Raw genomic sequence first — 25,471 nt, forward strand, 5'->3', positions numbered from 1 at the left:
ATGCTAATAGCAAGCTCTGTAAGCATGGGTCCTGATGTGATCAAAAGTGTGCAGACAAATAGTTGAACTGTAAGCTTGTACAATTACTCACCTGTAACATTCCATGAGAATGCAGTCTGTGTACTGGTGTGGAATGACTTGGATGTGTGTAGGCTAAGCTTGTTCAGCGGAAAGTGTGGACAAGGCCTAGTACCAGCCATACACAACGGAAGAACTGGCAGGCTTTGGGGAACTCCCAAGTTTTACAGAAGTACAAATAACATTAGCGGATGGGATGCTAAGGGGAGAAATCTTCTAAACTGACCAGTGAGGACTAACCCTGCTCATTGGCCCAGAATGTGGATTGACTGTTAGAAGGCAGAGAATAAGAACAGGGGAAGGAGATGTAATGGTGTACCCTGGAAAAGGGCATAGCTCAGCTGATTGGCTGTCACCTTGAAGGAGAGCACGCCATGCTGTAACTTTGTCACATTTAATAATCTCATTTAAAATATTAAATTTGAATTGCTGTTTTAAAAATTAAATATCCCTGAAAACCCAGTGAAAGGTAAGGTATATGCAGGCCCTATTTAAAGAGGGGGTGGTATGGGAGTTTCATACACTGAAGCATTTCACACACTGAGGCACTTGCTATATCTATCTATCTAGATATCCATCCATCCATTTGGAAACTGCCTTAGACTCCGGCTGTGGAAGAAAGGCAACATACAGTAATCTTCAAAACAATACCTGGAGGGCATGTCCCCCACACCTGCTCTCCAGTCTGGAGCATGCCATATTGCATATTGCAGCATCTTCAGCTAAACAAACCCGGGGGAGAAATCTCTGGCACAAAGTACAAGGAAAGAGGTGCTTTCCCCAAGCCACGTGCTAACATAAGCTTTGCATGTTCCCTATTGCCTGCTGGGTGGGGCCAACTGTCAGATGCTGAACAAGATAGAATTGCACCCAAGAGCAAAAAGATGCTTGAGCGGTCCAACTGGATCCGACATTGAGTTCAGTGGTGTAAAGGGGAGGGGAGGGGAATGGCATGGGACAACACAGGGGAATTATAGATTTTCCTTGTTCCAGCAACTGAATTAGGTAATAATGTGGCTTTCAAGTTTGTTGGTGGCTGATTAGCATAGAGAATGTCAAAGAACCAAGCAGAGGCTGGATATTTTTTCCTTTGACAGGGTTCCTACTACTGTACAGGCTAGCAGATCAAACAGTAACGCTTCTTTGCAATGTGGTCCACATTTCTAAATAAAAGCTGGAAGTTGCATTTTGGCTAACTAAAGATAATATTGTTAAAGCCCCTAAATAGGGGGTGGAGAACCTTGGGCCTGAACGTTAAATGCAGCCCTCCAAGGTTCTCCTGCAGGGTTTTCCCCACACCACCTTGCCTCCCACTGGCGCTTGCAGACATCCTGGGTGCTTTTACCTGACTATAGTGTGTCCTTGAACTCTGATAATGTATTTTGCGTGCCTGGATGGAGGATGGAGACGGGTGTGTGGATGAATGTGCAGAAACTAGCTTATTTTACAAAGCGTAAAATTTGCATTCATTGCTCTGCCCACTTTCACCTCTGGCTCTTTCAACCACCTACAACCAACCCTGCTACCGTCCGAGGTTGCCCAGAATGGAATATAGCCCTCAAGGCTGAAAGGTGCCCCCCCGCCTGCCCTAGACAGCCTAGGAATGAGGCAGCATCTGAAGAACCTCTAAGTCCCATTCACATCTGTCTGATCATTGAGATAATCATTGGAGTCCCCAGTCTGAATCCCTCCACTTTCAGAGGTGAGGTGGATGGGTAGCAGCAACAGGGCCTTTGGGTGGTGGCTCCTTATGTGCTGGACTCATTTCTGCTACCAAGGCAGATAGGCAGGGTGCAGAAGGGGGTAAAGTGAGAGGATGTGGAGCTGAGGAACTGAACAAAGACAGACCCTACAAAATGAATACAAACAGAAGGAAGCAACTGAATTTTTGCCTTTCCACCTGTACTGCTTAAAATTTTAACTAGCTGCTTTCAAGCCAGAATTGTTTGGTCTGCAGTGGCAGCGGGCAACTTACAGCATATATAAAAAATTGTAGCACATCAGACATTTAAAATTTCCTGATACAGGGATGCCTTCCAATGTCTTCTTTTATAGTCAAGATAGTTGTTTATTTCCTGGAGATTTGATGGGAGGGCTTACCACAGTTTCATATTAACCTGCTGCAGATTCTTGTTTTATAACAGAGTTGGGGGGACCTTTATTCAGGCTGGGGGCCACACTCCCCTGTGGGGAGCTTCTTGGGGTCTGCAAGGCAGTGGTGGGCAGGGCTGTAGGCAAAAACGAACAATCAGTGTGACTTTTGTACAGTAGGTTTCTAACACATACCTCTTTCTGTCTCCTTCCACTCAAGAGGCACCATCAGAGCAGTAAGGAATGTGGCCTGGGGAGGGGGCATGGCTTATGGAGGTCCCAAGGGCTGGAAAGATGCCTCGAAGGTGTAACTTCACCCATGGGCCAGAAGTTCCATTGCTCAGTATGCAGGTACGTCAGCTCCTAGGGGCCTGCGCGCCCTCTCAGCATCTTTTGCAGGGAGCCAGTCCTCCCACCCCAATGTTGAGGAGGCTGAGTGTGGAGCGAAGCATGGAGCTGAGTGCAGCATGGCTCCAGCGGCCAGTTCCTCTCCACCTCCTCCTGCTGTGGAGGGGAAAGAGGGTGGAAGCAGCCTCTCGCTGGTGGCAGCAACAGGAGCAGGCAGAGGAGGAAGCGCTGACGATTGAAGCCACAAGGCAACCCATGGCTCCTCCCAGCATCCTGGGGAGGGTTGTAAGTGAACACTTGAGCATGAAAATCTCAGGACACTGAATTCCACACCTGCTGTTGGTTTCTGTGTTTTGCATCATGAAGCAATGGACGAGACGCGATGGCTACCCATCTCCCAGTCTATATCCCCTGTTGTTTCACTCCAGTCTGTGCTCCGAACACTACTGTTTCTGGAGTCAGTGCTGCTGGGTTCACCTAGAGTTCTGTGTAAAGCCTTTCCCATACTCCTAGCGCTTGAGCAGCTTCTCCCCAGAGTGGCCCCAGTGGTGCCTGTACAGATCCGAGCACAGGCTGAAGGTCTTCTCACATTCCTGGCACTGGTACAGCTTCTCCCCTGTGCGAATCCTCTGGTGTTTGGTGAGGACCTGGCTCTGCCGGAAGGACATCTTGCACTCAGTGCACTGGTACTGACTGCGGGCACACGTGCTAAACCCTGTCTGTGGTGCCTACCCCTTCCCCACAAAGAATGAGACAAGAGACCAGAGTATGGGTTCAAATTGGCCACGACTTTATTGCGCTTCAGAAGTGGGGAACTTGACACAAGCCTTGGCAGGTAACCCTCTCAGCCCGTCTGGCTTAGGATATGCGGGCTGATGAGGTGTAGTGAGAGGGGACTGCAAAGCACAAACTTACACAGCATGCCCTTCCACTAACCTCAGCCTGGGAGTTTGACCTACATGCCGCCGCTCTAGGGCCAGGGACTCCCGGTTTTTGCCCTTTAATAGGCCCTGCAAATGCCACCACTTGGGAAGGGAGCATGTTGACAATAGACTAAAGGATACCTTGCCAAGGCCTAAAACTGCCATAGTTGTGACAAAATGCTACAAGGAAGGCAAAACCTGCCAATGCAGGGAAAATTCCTTCCCAGTTCTGAATACAGCAACCATCTTACAACCGCAGCAGCGCCCGCTGACCTGGAACGCAAAATATTAGTCTGTAAGGAAAAAGTACCATTAACTTGATGACCGCTGACCTAGGATGAAATTATTTGGAGGCAAGCAATTATTAATTTGGTCCAGTCGTGGCCGACTCTGGGGTTGCGGTGCTCATCTCGCTTTATTGGCCGAGGGAGCCGGCGTACAGCTTCCGGGTCATGTGGCCAGCATGACTAAGCCGCTTCTGGCGAACCAGAGCAGCGCACGGAAACGCCATTTACCTTCCCGCCGGAGCGGTACCTATTTATCTACTTGCACTTTGACATGCTTTCGAATTGCTAGGTTGGCAGGAGCAGGGACCGAGCAATGGGAGCTCACCCCATTGCGGGGATTCGAACCACCAACCTTCTGATCGGCAAGTCCTAGGCTCTGTGGTTTAACCCACAGCACCACCCACGACCCCTTCAATAGCACTTACTTCTGAATAAATACAATCAGGCCTGCAGCTTAATACAATTGATTACCAATGCTCAATGCCATTGCATGTCAAGATACTGAATACTGTAATATCAAATATCAACAGCCAAACATCAAATGACTGGAAGGAAACATCAAGCTTGCAAAAGATTTTGAAGAGGAAATTCATTTCAGCTGAATTCTGGGCTGTTTCTGTGGATGGTTTATCTTGATGGAAGCTGGAGATTGGTACTTCCTTCCCACCGGATGTAAAGATTATCTGAGTCTGCATTCCTAGCATTTCAGAAACCAGGGAGACAAGGAAATCTAAGCTGAAGCCAGCCCAGAAAACTTACCACTCCCTAACTCCAGAACCTAGATCTCTCCATACCCTGCAAATTCTGGTCCAAATCACTGTTCTGCTCTCCCTCTTTCTGAGAGTCAAAACTCTCTGGCAAATTCCCAGCCAGCTCCCGGAACGAAACAGAGCGCTGTGTCTAGGAGGGTTGGCTGAGTGACCCTGCAGCAGCCACCAATACAAAATTTGGATCTGGGCCATAAGTTTAGCGCTGTCTCCCATGCAGGCTTCCCAATGTGACCTCCATTGCACTCCAAACTGCTATGGGCTACAGTGTGAACTGTATCATGGAATCAGTGTGGAAGGGAAAGGGTTAAACAAGGCATAAATCCATCCAGATTAAATCCTAAAACACTCCATCTAGCCCATTTTAAAAGACTGCAGACTGGAGCTACACTAACTTTTTTCTTTTTTCTTTAATCCTGTTCTTAAAGTGGACAACCAGATGCTTGAGGGAAACCTGCAGGCAGAACCCAAGCATAAGAGCGCTATTCCCTCAGGGCCGGACTTTCTGTATTTCAAATTTCAGCGGTGCCCTGCGCAAGGCCAGAATTGGATCCCCACCACCGCCTCTCACCTTCCATTTTGCTCAATTCACTACATCATAGTTATGATGCCCTGCAGCACCCGCTAGGCTCAGCCCCCAGCGCGGCGGAACAGACCATGCTGCCTTACCAGCAGCTAGTATTCAGAATCACTGCTGCCTCCAGCTGTACAGGCAAAGTGTAGCATCATGGTTAGCCCTCCATGAATACGTCTAATCCTCTTTTAACCATCTAGCCTGGTGCCTCCTGTGGGAGTGAGTTCCATAGGTTAACTACCGGTATGTGCTGTATGAAGAAGTCATTTTCTTTTATCTGTCCCAAATCTCTCAAAAGTACGCTTCAATGGATGTCCACAAGTTTTAGTGTTTTGAGAGAAGGATAAAAGCTTTTCGCTACCCCCTGTCTCCATGCCATGCGTAATTTTTGTAAGCTTCTCTCATTCCAACTCTTAGTTGCCCTTTGTCCAAACGAAAAAGCCCCAAATCCTGCAATGTTTCTTCAAATGGGAGGTGCTCCATCCCCTTTTCCTCTCTCCCCCGCCACTTTTTGTTTGTTTGTTTGTTCGTTCGTTCATTCGTTTGATTGATTGATTGCTTTTTTGCTTAACATCCACTCTGAGTAAGAGTTCTGCTTTACTCAAAAGGCTGCAACATTCCTTTGTGATACTTGAGAGACCCTGTAGATGACTGTGGTCTGCTGGGATTCTTCTGCAAGTTTCAAAGATCCCAGGAACCCGATCTGCAGTAACTTGGAGCAGGGCTTTTAGTGTGGCTGCCCCTGTTCTGTGGAACAGCATTCCTGCTGAAATATGACAGCAGAGATGGACTTTGGTAATATGGCGCCCTGAGTAAGGACAAACTAGAGTAGGAAACCGTATAAATATAGGTGTTGTTGTTGTTACTTTGTGCCTCCTCAGCTCGGTGCCCTATACAGGGGAACCACCTACATCACCCTAAATACAGCGCTGATGACAGGGACCCACTTTCCAGAGACAGCTGAATACATTTTTGTCTCAACAAGCTTTCCGAGGTGGATAAATGAGTCTGAACCACAAGTTAGGGTTTGTTTGGTAGGGTTTTGATTTAGTTTTAAATGTATTTGTTGCTTTTGTTTTTGAAATACTTTTAATCACATTATGTGTAGATTGTTTTAGAACACGGTTGCTAAATTATATAATAAAATTAAATAATACTAATTTTGTGCTGGTCCTAATGAAGATGTTGTTTTACCGAAACCAGAGGCCTTTCTCCTGGGTATAGTCGGCCAATTGGTGCCAAAGAAGGACAGAACTTTTTTTATGTATGCTACAACAGCAGCAAGAATACTCATTGCAAAGTATTGGAAGACACAAGATCTACCCACCTTGGAAGAATGGCAGATGAAAGTGATAGACTATATGGGACTGGCAGAAATGACCGGCAGAATCCGAGACCAGGGAAAAGAGACGGTGGAAGAAGATTGGAAGAAATTTAAGGACTATCTTAAGAAACATTGCAAAATTATTGAAGGCTAGAACGATGTTGATTTAGAAACTAAGGAGTTAATAGCTGTAATGATTATGTGATTAAGAAAAGAAAGGTTAAAAAGTGCATAGAAATTGGGGAAAGGATTTGCTAAATTGACTTAATTAGAGAATGGAATACAGAAAGGGGAGGTATGAGGAGGTCGGGAAAGTAAGTTTTATGAATATAAAGGATGGAAGCTATACCTGTTTTGTATGTGTGTTTTTTCTTGTTTGGACTGTATGTATTGTTATTGTTTTTGTTTTTATTGTTTTGCCTATTCTGTTTTATATAAATTTCCTAAACTTTAATAAATATATTATAAAAAAAAGAAGATGTTGTTTTACCACAGCTACTTGGAATTCTACTTTGGAAGGTGGATTTTAAATTTACTGCATGTACAATACTGAAAGAGAACTATATGAAAATGATGTATTGTTGGTACATAACACTGGTAAAACTTGCAAAAATGTATAGAACAAGTTCTAATAAGTGTTGGGAATGTAAAGAAAAAGAGGGTACTTTTTACCATATGTGGTGGGAATGTAAAATGGTTAAAAATTACTGGGAAATGATATACAGTATAATGAACTGAAGAAAATGTTTAAAATGACTTTTACCAAAAAACCAGAAGCTTTTTTACTGGAATAACAGAAAATCAAATCCCAAAGTAAAATAAAAAACTGTTTATGTACGCAACAGCAGCAGTCCGGATCTTACTAGCCCAAATGTGGAAGGAAGATAAGATAAGATACCAACAATAGAAGAATGGCAATTGAAAATGATGGACAATGCAGAAATGGCAAAACTTACAGAAAAGCTCAGAGACAATGAATTGAGAAATTTAAAAAAGAATGGGAGGCATTTATTGTATATGTACAAAAATATTGTAAACAAGTAGAAACATTGGCAGGCTTTGACTAAACACTTGCAAGTAGTTAAAATAAGATAAAGTTTATGGAAGGAAATTTGAACTGAAACAATGATGATATGTAATTAGGATAAAATATTAAGGAGAATAAAAAAGAGGTTTAAGTATAATTATGCAGAAAATATATATATTCAATGAATCAGGATAGGAAATGGAGGGAAGTCAGGAGGTTAAAGAGAACCTCTGAAAAGATGTTTTTTAAAAATAATAATTACCGTATTTTTCGCTCTATAACACGCACCCGACCATAACACGCACGTAGTTTTTAGAGGAGGAAAACAAGAAAAAAATATTCTAAAAGAAACAGTGGATGTATGATTTTTGTGGTTCATGCTGTGGCCACAGACATGTGATCTGACAGTGAGTTTGAAGTAGCCCAGTGCAAAAATCCTGAGGATCCATGTGGATCCATGCTTTGTAACCACGTTTTTGCACCACTGCGGCCCCAGGCAACAGTGGGTACATGACTTTTTTGGTGCAAGATGTAGCCATGGACATGCTATGTGATCTGATGGTGAATTTGGGGTGACCCAGTGCAAAAATCCTGAGGATCCATGTGGATCTGTGCTTTGTAACCATGTTTTAAGTGGGGAGGGAAGGAAAAGCACTCAAGGGACAAGGAGCACGCGTGGGGTGTGTGGAGAAGGATGCTGCTAATAATGCAGAAGAGGGATTTAAGGGGAGAAGGAACACGCGTGGGGTGTGTGGAGAAGGATGCTGCTAATAATGCAGGAGAGGGGTATAAGGGGAGAAGGCTCCTCTCCTCTCCCGCTTTGCTCCTTTAAAGAAGCAGGCTCTCTGTCCCTCTCTCCTCCCCACTCCCCACTCTTCTCCCGCTTTGCTGTTTCAAAGCGAGCCACGGAGGAGGGAAGGAAGGGGAACCATGGATCCTCTGCTCACGACTGCAGCAGATCCCCCGCCATCCGTAGGCATTCGCTCCATAACACGCACAGACATTTCCCCTTACTTTCTAGGAGGAAAAAAATGAGTGTTATGGTGCAAAAAATACGGTAAATTTTAGTTCTTTTACTTCATGTTGGATATTTTGTATTTCTCATTCTTTTTTTGATGGAAAATAATTGTTGAAGTTGAAACTGTAAAACCAATAAAACAATTTTTGCCAAAAAGGGGGGGGGGATTCTACTGTTAATGATTGACAGCCTTTATGGAAAGATGCCTGGGTATCACATCCCTGCCTGAGGAGGACTATAGAGAACCAAGCCTAAGGTGGACAGGATTGGGGCTGGGGCTTATCTGCCCCCCGCCCCAATATTTTTATTTAACTTGGCACCCCTTACTTGCACAATAACAATAATCCTAAAGTAAACTACCTTAACTCCGTGCAGAAATGCAAGCTGAGTCACACAAGTCTATCTCACACAGTTTAGGCAAGGATTTCAGCAGTTGGAGTAAGGATTAGGTGTGGTTCATTTGGCTTGTGTAACAGATTTCTGTTTTGTAAGCTTTGGCTTCTTAGCAGGAGAGACTTGTCTTCCCCTGACGAGAAGCATATCCCTCTTGTGTTCATACTAGAGATGGAAGGAAGGAATCAGATTCCGTTAAAGGAAAACCTATACTGTTTCCGAAACAAGGCCAGAAGGAAAATATGCACCATCTTTCAAAACTCTCACTTCCCTGGATTTTGCAGGGCAGTTCTCTTAGCCAACTCGTATGTAGGAAAATGCATCTGCTATAGCAAAGCACGCATAAGGATGCCCTGAATGGCTAAAATAACATGCATTGTGCTGTGGGGAATGCTGTGCAAAACCAATATGTATATTAAGCGAAATTGAGTGGCTATTAGTATAAATTCAGTTTAAAATGCTGATGACTTCTCATGAGGATTTAAAAAGAAACAAAAAGAGTCATGCCTCAGGTTGAAGTAGCCTCGGGATAAGTATTTTCGGGTTGCTCGCTGCAGCGACCCAGAAGTAACAGAGTGCATTACTTCCGGGTTTCGCCGCTCATGCGTGCGCAGACAGTCGAAATGACGCCACGCGCATGCGCAGAAGTGGCGAATCATGACCCACAGACGTGCAGACACGTGGATGCAGGTTGCATTTGCTTCTGGATGCGAACGGGGCTCCGGAACAGATCGCATTTGCATCCAGAGGTACCACTGTATAAAGTTCTCAAACTGGTGTGGAAATGTGAAGAACCAAAATCAAGACTGAAAAAATGAGAAAATGAGAGAACTCCTAGCAATACTGGAAGCTTGCCTTATACTGAATCAGATCACTGATCCTTCCAGCAGAGGGTTTCCATGGTTTCAGTTGTGTGGGGGGGGGGTGTCGTTCCCAGTCTTACCTACAGATGCTGGGGATTGAACATGGGACCTTGTGTCCTGGTCCTCCCCAGCCAAGGAAGGCACACCTCTGATAGTTAACTCTTTATTGTCAAGAAAAGCACTCACAGCAGCTTCCAAGGTGCTCCAGATACAGGTTCAAATCCCTGCGTGGCTGTGAAATTCACTGAGTGGCCCTGGGCCAGGCACTCACACTCAGACTAACCTCCTTCACAGGATTGCTGGGGAGGAAAAGGGACCATGTATGCCAACTTGAGCTCCTTGGAGAAAGAGGTGGGCAAAAGTGTAAATAAGTAAAACATGGCTGCCCACTCTTAAAAGGATCTGATACCTAGGTAGGAGTTGGGAATGTGACCCACAACAGCAGGCTTGAACAGAAACACATGGTGATTCAGACTTTTCCCCCACCTTCAGTTTAATCAGCAAACAAGGAAAAAATACTTTGAAAAGCAGTTTAAGGCACTGTCCCCAGGAGGAACAAGAAGGAGGAACTGGCAAACCACTTTAGCTCAGAAGGGCAGCCTAGTTTCATTTAGCTGGAAGGAACAGGAAGCCATTCCTGTCTGTTTAAAGAGGCAGAACTAGGCTGGCCCAAGACATTTTGCTACCTGAGGAAGAACAGTGGTATAGCAATTAATCCTTCTTCCCAGAGGACTCCAGGGACTATATATTTGGGAGAGGAATTGGGGGCCTCCAAACAAACTAGGATTCTTGGGGGGGTGGGACTCCATGACTGCTAAAGTGGTATAAGAGTACTTTAAATGATGCTTTAGTTATGACATAAATAAATTAAGGTCTTATATATATAATAATTGTTCATAAATGTACCAAGCAAACACGTACATAAATATATAAACCACATGTCTGAAGCAGCACAGGAAAACAGCCCAGAAACCATTTTGACTCCCAAACTGACCAAATGTTTTTTTCTGCAAGGTCAAAGGAAAATGGAAAAGTCTCCCCGTTGTCTTTTCATTCACAAATCCTGTCTTAAGGGTATGTCTGTGTATGAATAGGGTGAGCCTGTGACCTGGCTCTCCATTCTTAAGGAAATCAGCCCTGAGTGCTCACTGGAAGGACAGATCCTGAAGCTGAGGCTCCAATACTTTGGCCACCTCATGAGAAGAGAAGACTCCCTGGAAAAGAACCTGATGTTGGGAAAGATGGAGGGCACAAGGAGAAGGGGACGACAGAGGACGAGATGGTTGGATAGTGTTCTCGAAGCTACCAGCATGAGTCTGACCAAACTGCGGGAGGCAGTGGAAGACAGGAGTGCCTGGCGTGTTGGACACGGCTAAACAACAAGTGACTGGGCTCAGGAACTAAGTCTTTATCATTACAAAAGACTGGCCAGGCTCCCCAGGGTATCCAAACAAATACCATAAGCATTAACAGGTAACCTGCCAGACAGGAGATAAACAATGACAGGAAGTAAACAACGTACTCAGATTTCTCTTGAGCTACACCCCTTTCTATGATGTATGTATGATGTTTCTGGGGTGGTCTTGAACTCCAGGGCAGGCAATTTAAAATGTCTATATAAGGGCGGGCACACCTTTGTTCAGGGTCCTCCTTCTTCTCCTGCGTGTGAAGGGGGTACCCTGTTGCAACAGTTCAATAAAGATCAGGCTTACGAGCTGCTTTGCTTCCCAATATTCTCTGGTTGGCCTCTGTTATTTTCTCCGACCGATGGAGAACCTGCAAAGGAATCTAAAAGGGCTCTTGTGTCCCCCATAAGGGAATAAGGGCAGATTTTAATTTATTACAGTTAACATTGCAGGGGGTTGGACTAGATGACCCTCAGGGTCCTTTCCAACTCTACATTTCTATGATTCTATGAATACCTATAGATAGCAGATGAATTCTTTTTTAAAACATCTCAAATATGTGACAAGAAAAGATGTAACCCTAGTGGTCGAATGAACTTGTCTGACTAAGATGTGTGTGTGTGCGTGTGTGTGTGTGTGAATTGGCCTTAGCAGTTACATGGAAAGGGATGTTGGAGGCAAAGCTCTGTTAGGAAGAGAAACAGAATTTGTTGCTATCTCCACCTCTTTCTTTATTTATTTCTTTTTGGCTGGGTTTTCTTTGGGCAGACAGAAATTCAACAAGGGGAGAGGATGTGAGTCATTGAAATTAATGTGCATTGCTAACTTAGATCCATAAATTTCATTGAGTCTACTCTGTGATTATGACCAGCATTAGAAACAATCCATTGTAACGGATTGCTTTGAAGTCATTTCATTCTGTACCAGGTAAAGTAATTTTTATCTCCACCCCCCACCCCCACCCCCGCCACCAACTTGCTCCTTATTTTGCCCAGCCAAAGGTGGCAATCCTAATGGGAGCTTGCATGCATGTATTGTTGTAAAAAAAAGAAAAACACACACACAGAGAACACACATGCATAGGGGGTGCATGGAAATAAGTGTGTCCCACACAAACACATTCACCTAGTGGTGCCTTAAGATAAATGCACCCAAAACTGCGCTAACAAACTAAATTAGCCTGTCAATCTGCACGGCAGGGAGTCAATTGAAAGAGGTAGCCTCCAATTTGCAAAGAAGTCCTATTTATAACAGGTTTTCACTGTTTTCTATAATAAAACCTACCAGAAACCACCTTTTTACAGTGGTACCTTGGTTTTAGAACAGCTTAGTTTATGAACAACTTGGAAATAGAATGCTGCAAACCCAGAAGTAGGTTTGCCTTGGAAGCGCAACATGTTCTGCTTCCTGTTGAGAGTGTTCCGTTTGTAAATTGATTCCCCCACTGCTAATCAGAGGCTTCCTGTTGGGTCTGCCGGCTGCTGTCCCGAGCACCCACACAACACAGAGGTGATATTTGGAGCTTTTGCTTTTGCTATTTTTTGCATTTTTTTGACTGTGACTTGTTCTTCGTTTTATGGGACTGACTTGTAACTGTGGCTTGTGACTTCGTTTTTGTGACTTGTTTTTGTGACTGTGTGGAACCCAGTTCAGCTACTGATTGATTGTGTGACTGCAGAAATGGATAAAAGCCCTCCATCCAAATAATGACTATCATCAGTACACATAAGAAAAAAAAATAAATTTAATTTTTATCATATACAATACTGTCTTTTATTTTATACTACAGTACATTGATTATTAAGGGACGCAGGTGGTGCTGTGGGTTAAACCACAGAGCCTAGGACTTGCTGATCAGAAGGTCGGCGGTTCAAATCCCACGACGGGGTGAGCTCCCTTTGCTCGGTCCCTGCTCCTGCCCACCTAGCAGTTCGAAAGTATGTCAAAGTGCAAGCAGATGAATAGGTACTGTTCTGGCGGGAAGGTAAACGGCGTTTCCATGTGCTGCTCTGGTTCGCCAGAAGCGGCTTAGTCATGCTGGCCACATGACCTGGAAGCAGTACGCCGGCTCCTTCGGCCAATAAAGCAAGATGAGCGCCACAACCACAGAGTTGGCCACGACTGGACCTAATGGTCAGGGGTCCCTTTACCTTTACATTGATTATTGCTTTCATTTTATGGATCATGGGTCTCGTTAGATAGGAAAATTCATGTTAAATTGCTGTTTTAGGGGCAGAGGCAGAGCTAGCTGCTCTGGCACCTGGAGCAGCGCACGTGCTATGCACCCGGGGTGGGACTAGCCGCCCACGGGGATGGGGTTAGCCACCCGTGGGGATGCCGGCCGTGGAGAGCAGAGTGTCCCGGAGGGGGTGCTCACAGCAAGTGCCTCGGGGGTGGGCCGCTTGCGGCGAGCGGCCCAGGGACGTGATGCCCGTGGCGAGTGGCGTGTCCCGGGGGGTGGCATGGCGATGTCACACACCCCTTTAGGGATGACACCCGGGGCACACCGCCCCCACCGCCCCCCTTCCTCCACCACTGTTCTGGGGTTGTTTTTAAATGCCTGGTTTTGGAACAGACTTCCAGAACGGATTAGGTTTGGGAACCAAGGTAACACTGTACTTGAATCCTTTGACCTGAAATTGTTTTCCTATGACCCTGTGGTTGTAACGAAAACCCTGTCAACTCTTAAACCATTTTCTGACATAACACTTGTATGAAACTGAAACAAATGTATAAACAAGTTGTAACCTTTATGAATGTCACAAATAATGTAACAAGGACAAATGACTTCGAATCAGAATAACTTTATTGGGGTACAAAGACAAAACTGTTGCAGACTCTTTTCTGGGGCAAAGGCCCTTCTGTTGTTCCACCCTGAGGCTACATTCCTTCTTAACCTTGAAAGTTCTGTCAGCAACCTGTTTGTCCCAAAGGAACTTGCTTTGACTTGTAATTTATTTCCCTTATGGAGAAAGGCAAAGCCTAAATGTCAAAAGGACATCTCACTGCATCTGAATGCCTTGCTTCCGACACCTATGGTACCACTCTGATTGCAAGCCTTTTGTCTGAATCACCCAAAGTTGTCATACCTGTGTAACCCTATCAAATGTAACTGTACCTGCACCCAGCACCACAGTCTTTGCACCTCTGCACCCCTCACCACTGTACCTAAATCCCTCCTGCCTTTCTGTGTAATTTGGCAGTTTGTGAGGTTACATACTGCCCCAAAACCTAAGGCACTGGTTGTTAACCAAAGTGTCATGGCACCCTGAACAGTCAGGGGAGACACAGGGTCCTTTTATTAATTGCAGCCCATTATCTTTCTGCATCTCTCTCTCCCGCCATCCATTTAAATAAATGAATAAATAAATAAACTAGACATCTCTGCCATCAGTTGCATAGGCCTATAACAAATGTTAATTGTTGTTGTTTAGTACAGAATCAGGAAATGTCCAGATTAATTTGCCCAAAATACAAAGGTAAAGGTAAAGGTAAAGGTACCCCTGCCCATACGGGCCAGTCTTGACAGACTCTAGGGTTGTGCGCTCATCTCACTCTAGAGGCCGGGAGCCAGCGCTGTCCGCAGACACTTCCGGGTCACGTGGCCAGCGTGACGAAGCTGCTCTGGCGAACTGGCACCAGAGCAGCACACGGAAACGTCGTTTACCTTCCCACTATAAAGCGGTACCTATTTATCTACTTGCACTTAAGGGTGCTTTCGAACTGCTAGGTGGACAGGAGCTGGGACCGAACGATGGGAGCTCACCTCGAACCGCCGACCATGCGATCGGCAAGTCCTAGGCACTGAGGTTTTACCCACAGCGCCACCCGCGTCCCATATAAAATACAAAGGTATAGCTCATTTTATTTTTGATGCTATCTTTTTGGAATGGTTAATTGCTTCCATTTTTTCAAAAGGCCATAAATGACATCTGAAATAAAACAGCATTAGAAGAAATGGGGAAACGTGTTCACACCACTGTTTATTTTCTTTAAATCTTCCCCCCACCCACAAACAAAAATCCTCCCCAGCTTCAGTAACTAATAGTTCCTTAGTTTTGCACAAAGGGCTCGAGAAATGCAAGAAAATAGCAAAGTAGCTTGATCTTAATATTATTTTGCCCTTTCTGCTTCTGATCTTAATCTTGTTTTGCCCTCTCCACCCCCATGTGCACACTACTTTTGGGAAAGGCAGGCTGGAGCTGCCGTGTAGTGTGTCAGCTTTGCCCTACAGAGCAATGGCATTCATTGGGTTGGCACATGAACTACTACTTACATGCATGCCAAAAATGGTGCCGAAAAGGAGCGGGGCGGAATGGAGCAGGGCAGAAGAACGGAGAAATCTCCACTTACGCGCTATAATGGAACCCCAGTGTAAGCGGCTCCCTCAGGGGAGCCAGAGAAAGAATGTGGTTGGTCAAGGGACTTGAAAAGGTTGGAAGCCACTGACCTAAAGCATCAAGGTTAAAATATGTCTTTGTCCTGGGTTCTTTGCTGCCTACCTGTAGGAACCCAGTTGCAACTGAATAAACAGGATGCTCAGACCTAACCTGCCCAGCAGCTACCTCCTGCCACACTCCCACCCACTTTTGACCCCATGCTGCCATGTGCGGCACTGCCAAAAAGTTGATCTGACCCAACTAAAGTTTGCTCAGGGTGGAGCAGGAAGGAGCTGCAGCTGCAGCAATGTATACAGAGGGTGGGTGGGTGGGTGGGTGTAGTGAGGTGAGGTGAGGTGACAATATTCTCTGATAGAAAATTCTCCGGAGAATATTCTCCACAAACTGTAAATTCTAATGTAAGAACCAGTTTTACAAGTCACATTAAAAAATTCTAGTAAATAATGAGTCAAGCTGTTATATTGCCACTGTAAGTAATGAATAATGGTTATTTTGATCCAGTTACATTACTGGGCATTGTGTCATTCACCATTGGCAGTTCTGAAATGTGAGCTACAGAAAACTTTTTTCTTTAAAGTTTAAAAAATGCTATTCATTTAATTTGATGAACATTTGAATTTGTATGTATTTCAACTACAGTGGTACCTCGGGTTAAGTACTTTATTCGTTCTGGAGGTCCGTTCTTAACCTGAAACTGTTCTTAACCTGAGGTACCACGTTAGCTAATGTGGCCTCCTGCCACCTTGCCACCGCTGCACAATTTCTGTTCTCATCCTGAAGCAAAGTTCTTAATCCAAGGTACTATTTCTGGGTTAGCAGAGTCTGTAACCTGAAGCGTCTGTAACCTGAAGCGTCTGTAACTCGAGGTACCACTGGTACCTCAGGTTACATATGCTTCAAGTTACAGACTCCGCTAACCCAGAAATAGTACCTCGGGTTAAGAACTTTGCTTCAGGATGAGAACAGAAATCATGCGGCAGAAGCAGGAGGCCCCATTAGCTAAAGTGGTGCTTCAGGTTAAGAACAGTTTCAGGTTAAGAACAGACCTCTGGAATGAATTAAGTACGTAACCAGAGGTACCAAAGTATATGTAATAGCCTTTTTTTCCCTATTTTGGTGTGACCTTATTCTTAGCAATTCTATATCCTTGGCCATACAGTGTGATATTTTTTACATAAAGTAGCTTTAATGCTTTATACACTTAAAGTACCTAGGCCTATACGATTATGTGTAACAGCATGTGAGGTGGCCTTGATTTAAACAGTTGATATTTCTATATTTTTATTTAGTGCCAGTACTGTAACATGGATTTTGCAGTGGCACAACGTGCCATTTACCAGAGATTGACATACTGAAATATATTATCATATAATGAGAATATATTTAATATTTAGTGGCTTATTTCTTATATGTATGCATATAGTTTTGTTTATCAAGCTGTGTTTTAGTCACCAAGGCAGCAGGCTTAGTGATTAACTTGAGTCATTCACGCTGAATTTTCAATCAAATGCCCCATTGAATAAAAGTATCTGTATAGTTTTTGGTTGCCATCGGAACAAGTTTCCCAATGAATAAACATGTACTGTATATTAACTACTGTAATTATATCTTTTTCAATGCATTAAAATGAATGTTCTCCTATTTTAAATGAAAATTCTCTAATACTCTCATTAATGGAGAATATTCTCCAAAACATTATTCTCGAGAATTTAACATCACTATTTGTGTGTGCATGCAGCCATGTGCCTGCGCCCACTCAGGCTTACTGTTGTGTTCTTTCTAGCCGGCACCCTTTTTGCTCTTAACTCTTTAACACTACTCAATGGCAATCCTTTTTTAAAGCACCCACAAGCATGGATACTTAGGATGCAAGGACTCTTGGGTTTCAGAGTAAGTTTGTTGCAGTGGATAAGAGTACTGGACTACAACCTGGGAGACCAGGGTTCAAATCCCCACTTGGCCATGAAACTCACTCAGCGACCTTGGGCCAGTCACTTGGGCTCTTGGTCTGACCTACCTCACAGGGTTATTGTGGGGATAAAATGAGGAAGGGGAGAAAGGAGAGAACCATGTATGCTAGTTTGAGCTTGTTGGAGAAAAAGGTAGGATATAATTGCAGCAAATAAATTAATATAATTTAACCACCTCACAGGGTGGTTCTGAAAGTAAAATAGAGGAAAAAGTTCTGTATGTCACCTTAAGTTCCTGAAAGGAACATTGGGATATAGAGGTTATAAATGAGAAGTATCTGTACAGTTGTGAGTTGTTGTGGTGAATAGTAAATAGGGTAAAGGCTGTGACAAGGAACCTCTGGCCTCCAGATGTTACAGACCATGCACTTTAGATCGGTATCTCAACAGTTGGAAGACCAAAAGTTTCCTGACTTAAAAGTAGAGTTCCTTACTAGATCCTTTGGAAATTTAAGATAAAGTTTTGATAAAACAGGACTGGAGTCACACAGCAGTTCATAACACAAAGGAAATGAACTACAAATTCACGTGCCAGCAATTCAGGCTCCAGTGACGATGTTTCAAGGAGCTGAAGATCCTCCACAAGCAACCATCAACCAGAGGAGACAATGCCAAGGGTGCAGATCAAGCAGTCAACATGGTTCCTCCAGATGTTGTGGACTATAAAGTCAGCCCAGGACAGCATGGCCCATGGCCACAGCTGATGTCTAGATACTTGGCCCATCCCCTATGGGGTGACTTACTCTAAGGTTGCCTCATATGCATTATTTCCTTCCACAGGAAAGTACTTACCCTCACTGTGGCAACAGATAATTTGTTAATAGAAAAACCTAATGGTGTAAATGGGTAAGAGACATCACACCACAGCCTATGTCTCTCTTCCCATGGGGGGGTAGGTGGGTTTGCAGCTCAAGTGTCAAGTTTGGGTGTTAAATGTTTCAGTTGAGACCCCTTTACTAGCCATTAGGTTCAATGGACTATCCCTTCTCTGGCTGAATCATCACCAAAACGCTACTGGAAATTTATTGGGCTTGGATGGTGAAATAGGAACCTGTCCATGAATCTCATTCTTTTTCCTTAACATTTTTTCCTTGGGAGTTTTGGTAAAAAAGGGGGGAGAGCATACCCACCTCCCAACCTACTTCCCTCACCACCCGTCAAAAAGCAGGCTCTTTGCACTGCATACCATTAATTGCCTTGATACTGCCTTTTAAACCATGTATCTACTTAGATATTGTCATTTCTTCACTTACTGTGGGCTTGCTGCAGCTCTCTAGGACCGAAAACCGATTGTCAATTTGAATATTTAATTCTCTCTCCTCCCTTTGTCTCATTCATGACTTGTTAGGTACTCATTAAACGTATCCTTAAGCACGGTTACTGGTCTACCTAGACTTAGATCACATCCTTGTTGCTGTGCCTTTGGGGGCGATGTCAAACTGTTGGAAGGTTGCAGTGCCTGCTGTGGCTGTAGAGACATCCACACTGCAGTGAAAACACATGGCTTGCCCTAGTATTGGGAACAGTAGTCTGTTAAGGATGCTGGGAATTGTAGCTCCATGAAAGGGCAAACTACAGTTCTGAGGGTTTTTAGGGAAAGCCACGTGCTTTAAATGTATGGAGTGGACGTGACCTTATTTTTTGTCTGTCAGGGTCTCTGCAAGGTTTCAGGCAGACAGTGTTTCCCAGCCTCACCAAGAAAAGCTAGAGTTTGAACCTGGGTCCTACTGAATGCAAAGCGGGTTCTCTGCTGATTTTGTGGAAATTCCACACAAGTTAGATCTTATAACAGGACATGCCTTGGCTCGTGAGAAAGGGAAGAAATAGCACTCTGATCATTTTCTGATGTAACTTCATATAGTGCAGGAAGCACTGCCCCCAAGTCTCATCCCCCCCCCACTGTCAAGATTTTCTACATGAATGGTATTATCATCAAAAGCATATCTTTGAAATCTGACCATCTTTCAAAAAACCCTCAGTTACCCTCCCAGAGCTGCAAGAAACCACATCAACTACAGCCAAAACACTTTTAATAGGAAAATGGTGGCCAAAGGATCAGAATGCTGAAGTTAGGGCTCATGCCTTCACAGCGTATTTCCGAGGCGGGTACAGGCGTTCTTTTCGCTGTTGCTTTTTGGTCTTCAGACCTTCTTCGTGTTTGTTTAGCCTGCGCCGCATGGCACGTGTCTTCTTAGGCCGCAAGTCTAGAGGCTTGTATTTCTTGCCCTGTTTGCAGAACAGAGAATCTAGGCTCAGAATGGACTTTTAGAAGAGATATGGGAGACCTCATGAACAAAAACAGAGGCAGCTGCAGTTTGAAAATCTGGGTACACAAAAATGTGACCACTTTTGTGTCAGTAAGGCTTGGTGAAGGCTACTTGCCTGGCTGCCTGTGGCAAATACAAACACTACAAAAGGACTAGCCATTGTAATGGCTATATGCTCTCTCCAGGATCAGAGGCACTAAGCCTCTCAATACCAGTTGCTGAAGAACAGTGCATGTCTAATCCAGGGATGGAGAACCTTGGGTCCTCCAAATGTTGCTTAACTACAACCCTCATCGTACCTGACCACTGGCTGTGCTCATTGGGAATGATGGGAGTTGTAGTTCAGCAGCACCTGGAGGGCCAAAAGTTCTTCATGCCTGGTAAACTCAAACTAGCACATAGAGAGTTGCCTTATACTCAGTCAGTCCAATGATACCTCTAGCTCAGCATTGTTTACACTGAGTGGATGTCCAGGGTTTCAAATGGGAACATTGCCAGCCATACCTGGAGATGCAGGGACCTTATGCAAGCAGAGTAGATGCTCTGCATGCATAATCTGAAAAGCTATGGCCTGAAAATCTTCAGATACTCATACACAGTAAAATTAATGACGCTTCTTGTCTAGCATTTAAAATTTTGCTTACAAAATTTTTATCTCCGCACCACCAAAAATGTGTTTTGATTAAAGATTTCCAGAAGAGCTACATCACTGGCCATTGGCCCATAAAAAGGTTACCCAGAGGCCCACACCATTGCTCATAAGTATGACACCCTCAGAGCATTGTGTACCTACTAGACAACTGCTTAGACCACATGGCCCAGCCAAAGTTATCCAGCAGGAGACTGATTTAGCAAGTACAGATTCACACTGCATCCATGGAGTTTCGAGCAGTGCTGGGTGTTAGCCTTGCAATCTCTGGCACTTTGGAAAGACGCCCCCCCTCCCAATATTGAGATTATCCAACTTGCCTTAATATTTAATCCACTTAAGGCTCCTCCCAGTGTTAATAGGTTGCATCCAACCAAGGTCTACTCATAACAGAACCACTGGAATTAATGGGCCTAACATAAGACATGTGCACTCATTTCAATGGGTTTGCTCTTTTGAGTATGACCAACATTTGATGCAACCTATTATGAACATGCTGCCAACACTTTCACTGGGAGTACTCCCCCCCCCCTTGATCCACCAAAAGCAACCGAAAGAAAAAGGGTGGGCCACAGAAAAATAAACTTTAAATGAAACTCCAGACTCACTTTGTAGAACTTCCTGAGGTTTTCCTTCTGGGTCTGGTTAATGACTGTCAGCACTCTGGCAATGGATTTGCGAACCACCCGGCTGCAAGGGGCAGAAAGAGAGACTTACGGTTCAGTGCAAAGCACAGCCAAAAGCCGGCACTTGAATTCATTAGTTTTTCCAACATACTGGACACTTAAAATTCATTACTGTTGAAGGATAACACACAGTCGGAAGAGTGTGTCTGCTTATTTTTCCTCTTTCCAAACTCATCCATTTTTCTTTTGTGTTGTGTCTTTTAGACTGTAAGCCTAGGGCAGGAACGTCTATAAGCCCGTGTTAGCCTTGTCAGCTAAAAATGTAAGTGGGTAAAATGGCTTCAAGTGAACAAAGTACTGCTGTACTAATGAGCTGTGGTGTCAGTTACTTGGGTGGCCCAACCCACCCTATTCAGCTTAAGAAATGAGTGAATCCAATGATCCATTTAGCAATCTCCTTTATTCAGCAGTGACCAACCCATCTCCAGAGGGAGAAATCAAAAGCAAGATGAGTGTTTGCCCTTAATGTCTGGTAATCAAAGGTGTACTGCTTCTGAATACAGAAGCTAAATTTAGCAGTCAGGGTTACTCACTAAGCAGAGGTCTGTCTCCATGGATGCAGATACATCATGCATATAATGCCACTTTAATAGTCGCTTCCCTTTCCCCAAATAATCTTGGGAACAGTAGTCTGTTATGGATTCTGAGAGTTGTTGGAAGAGCCTTAATGAACTGCAGTTCCCAGGATTCTTTGGAGCGGTGTAAGAGTGCTTTATATGTATTGTATGGATGTGACCCATCAATTTGTACCAGTCTGAAACAGACACTCTCCCTGCTGCTCTGAGAGGCTGCCAGTTATGCATAGAAACATTAAAAGCTTGGCAGTTCGGGTTGGGGGGAGGCAGCAAATTTAATCTCTGCGTGAAACGACAAAGGGAGGGCTGCAAGCTTCCAACAGTGAAAGGCTCTGCCTACAAATATCAGGCACTCAGGTCCCCAAAATGTCAGGGCTTGTAGCACAGCTGTGGTGGTGAACTCACATCTTTGAAAGTTTGGAGGCTGCTCCACCAGTCACCTTGGCAACCCGCAGCTGAGAGAGTTCCACCTTGAGGTCATCTAGCTGCTTCAGCAGCTCTTCCTTTTTCTTCCCTCGTAGGTCACGGGCTTTGATTTTGGCCTAGGAACAAGATTGAACATGGAATCAGAGCAAGACAAAGGAGCTCACTGGGTTGTACCCAGTTCTACTCAGAGCAGGATGTGATTAACTAAGTTCCATTCATTTTAATGGTCTACTGTAAGTAGAATGCAGCTGGATAAAACCCAGTCAATTAAGGCCACTCTCTGTTCCATCCTTGAAATACCACTGTATAAAATATTATTGAGGACCAAAGTTAAACTGCATACCACAATAAAAAAAATTTTTAAAGCCCTTTCAAGTTTAAAAAACCCCTCAAGTTGTTGGGAATGATCTGAGATCAGTGGTGCTATTTCCATGGAGTTGTAAGAAAATGCCTATTCCCATCACAGAGCTAAAACTCTCACTGCTCCCCAGGGCAAGAGGGACTGACTGTTAAACCACTTTGGGAATTGTAGCTCCAAGAGGAAACAGGCCTAACAGCGCTCAGAACACTTAACATACTACAGCTTCCAGGGTTCTTTGGGGAAAGGCATGACTGTTTAAAGTGGCTTTAAAAGTATACAGTACAGTGGTACCTCGAGTTACATACGCTTCAGGTTACAGACTCCACTAACCCAGAAATATTACCTTGCTTTAAGAACTTTGCTTCAGGATCAGAACAGAAATCGTGCAGCGGTGGCGCAGCGGCAGGCCCCATTAGCTAAAGTGGGGCTTCAGGTTAAGAACAGTCCTCCAGAACAAATTAAGTACTTAACCCGAGGTACCACTGTACTGCATATGGGGCCAAACTACACATTAGTATTATTGATCCCTGGCATCCAAATCAGCGAGGGGCTTTCAAGGCAGCTCATTCTGCTGTCTCAGGCATACAGGACACGAATTCTGTGGTCACCCCTGTGACCACAGAAATGCATGTAATTTCCAAAGGAAGCATTCTGTGCTCCCAGTTACACATTGTGGTGCCCTCTAGATATTCCACTACCACCAACCCTAGCAAACATGCCCAATGGCCTGGCATTACAGGAGTTGCTCCAGAATATCTTCAGGGCATCACAGTGGCTACATCTGCATTAGAAGGCCTAGCTTAGGCTAGCTGGCACAGCACCCATTTAGATACACCAGGTAAGATTTGGAACAATAGTCCCTTAACATGAATTAGTAACACTCAGTGAGGAACAAAGTTTGAATAAGAGATGTGCAAAAAACAGAAAGGCATTAACATTAAAAATAATAATAACTGCAGAACATGGATATACTCTAGGCTACCTATAACACAATACATCCTGCTCTTACATCTCAGCAAGAGTGAAAATCAGCCCACAGATGTGGCAGAACTTTGTAACATCATTGGAAAGTGATGGGGTCTCTTTCGTTAGGGGTCTATGCAGACACCAGGTAGCCACCAGAGACCTGGAAAAGCTGGAAATGTTGGGTAACTGAACCTGAGACCACCTGCAAGCAGCACCTCTGTTCCACCACTCAGTTTTGGGCCACACACGCTTTGAATTGATGCTGCAGACAGCAGAAGGATCACCTGCACGTGTAAGGGCGGGTTAAGTTTCTTGGGGAACCACCAACAAGGATGCTTGTCACAGCAAACCCAGATGTGCCACGATGTAACGTGAGAAAAGGCCTTCACGTACCCAACCAGGAGCCCTCCAGCTTCCAAAAATAAAATAAAAATCCACTGACATTTCACCCAGACAATCAAGAAAACAAGCTGCGCAGTCCGATACCCTGTAAACTATTATTTTCCTCCCCACATCGGGGCTCTTTCTTCCCTTAAGCCTGACTCGGCGCGCCTACTCAAACCGGACCTCCGTATCGCAATACGACGTAGCTCCCCATTTCGTAGGATCACAAATTGGAAATGCATCCAAGGGTCATCTAGTCCAACCCCCCTGCAATGCAATAATCCCAACAAAACCATCCAAGACAAACGGCCATTTTTCTTCCGCTTAAAAGCCACCCAAAACCGAGCTCTTCGTGCCGCCTAAATCTTCCAGCTTTCCCTCGTCCCGTCCCATCCACCCGCGTTGCCCAAAACCTTATTCTAGGGACTGATGGAAGCGGATTAAAACGGCCCCCCCAGCCCCGCACTCACCATGGCGTCCACTACGCTCCCAGGCTACCAAAGCGAAAAGAAAGAACGGAAGCCTGCAAGGGTCAGGAAGCCGGTAAGGCGGACTCAACCAATGAACGCATAGCGCGCGGGGGGGACTGGGAGGAGAGTAAAAGGTCTTATTCTTGTCTCCCCCTCTCGTAATGGTTTAGCCTATGTAACCAGATGAGTGGCTCAGCTGCAGTTTGTGAATTCTGTTCGCGTGCCCCCCTCTCCTGGGGCTTATGTTAAGCATTTATATTAAGAGCATTAAAGGGATGATCAATATAGTAATCGAATTATTTAGCAATTAGAAAGCAGCGCAATTCAATCAACTAATTGCAAATGAAATGAAATGAAAACCTCCTGATAACGGAGGCATATTAATAAAAATTGTTGGTTTTGATGGTGGTGGTTGGTTTTGTTACATTTGCTATCTGGTGATGTGGGCTTTTTTACATTTATTATTATTTAAAAAGAGAGCATACTGCTATCTTTTACCAGATAAGAGTAATCTCCACAATTAATAGATGCAACCAAGGATTGTTTTCTTTACATTATTTATATACCAACTGGTATTGGTATTTATATACCAATTCCATGAAAATGCTCAAGGCTACTCACAAAAAAGAGAAAGAGAAACTAGTGCAATCCTGGTGGCACTGTGGGTTAAACCACAGAGCGTAGGATTTGCCGATCAGAAGGTTGGCGGTTCAAATCCCCGCGATGGGGTGTGCTCCCGTTGCTCGGTCCCTGTTCCTGCCAACATAGCAGTTCGAAAGCACATCAAAGTACAAGTAGATAAATAGGTACCGCTCCAGCGGGAAGGTAAACGGTGCTTCCGTGCGCTGCTCTGGTTCGCCAGAAGCGGCTTAGTCATGCTGGCCACATTACCCGGAAGCTGTATGCCGGCTCCCTCGGCCAGTAAAGTGAGATGAGCGTCGCTACCCCAGAGTTGGCCACGACTGGACCTAATGGTCAGGGGTCCCTTTACCTCTACCTAAGTCCCAGTGAGATGAATAGAGTTTACTCCCAGGCAAGCAGGTACTTGGGCTGCTACCAAATAGTGTTGTGGCACCTTAAAAAACTGGGCTTGGATATCATACTTTCCAGGGAGTAAGGCCCATTGAACTCAATGAAGCTTCTGAAAATATATGTGTAGGGCTGCATCCAGAAGTTTTGGACTACAACTCCAAACACGCTGATGGGAGTTGTAGTCCA

General features: G+C 44.6%; 1 protein-coding gene across 1 annotated transcript; it reads right to left on the reverse strand.

The window, feature by feature from the left end:
- Nucleotides 1-19,482: 19,482 nt before the first annotated feature.
- Nucleotides 19,483-24,374, reverse strand: RPL35 (ribosomal protein L35). The gene is made up of 4 exons (XM_083595327.1): nt 24,254-24,374; nt 22,052-22,188; nt 20,994-21,075; nt 19,483-19,695 (listed from the first exon to the last, which is right to left on the reverse strand). The coding sequence occupies exons 1-4, from the start codon at nt 24,254-24,256 to the stop codon at nt 19,546-19,548; spliced, it is 372 nt and encodes a 123-aa protein (XP_083451453.1). The 5' UTR covers nt 24,257-24,374; the 3' UTR covers nt 19,483-19,545.
- Nucleotides 24,375-25,471: the final 1,097 nt, after the last annotated feature.

Source organism: Podarcis filfolensis, assembly GCF_964270895.1.
Source record: "Podarcis filfolensis genome assembly, chromosome: Z".
In the NCBI taxonomy this organism is placed as follows: domain Eukaryota; kingdom Metazoa; phylum Chordata; class Lepidosauria; order Squamata; family Lacertidae; genus Podarcis; species Podarcis filfolensis.

What these genes read in the sequence shown, in the direction of transcription:
- RPL35 (XM_083595327.1), bottom strand. An exon ending in GCCTCCAAACTTTCAAAGAT is followed by an intron (nt 21,076 to 22,051) that starts GTGAGTTCACCA and finishes TGCCCCTTGCAG; the next exon opens with CCGGGTGGTTCGCAAATCCA. An exon ending in ACCTCAGGAAGTTCTACAAA is followed by an intron (nt 19,696 to 20,993) that starts GTGAGTCTGGAG and finishes TTCTGCAAACAG; the next exon opens with GGCAAGAAATACAAGCCTCT.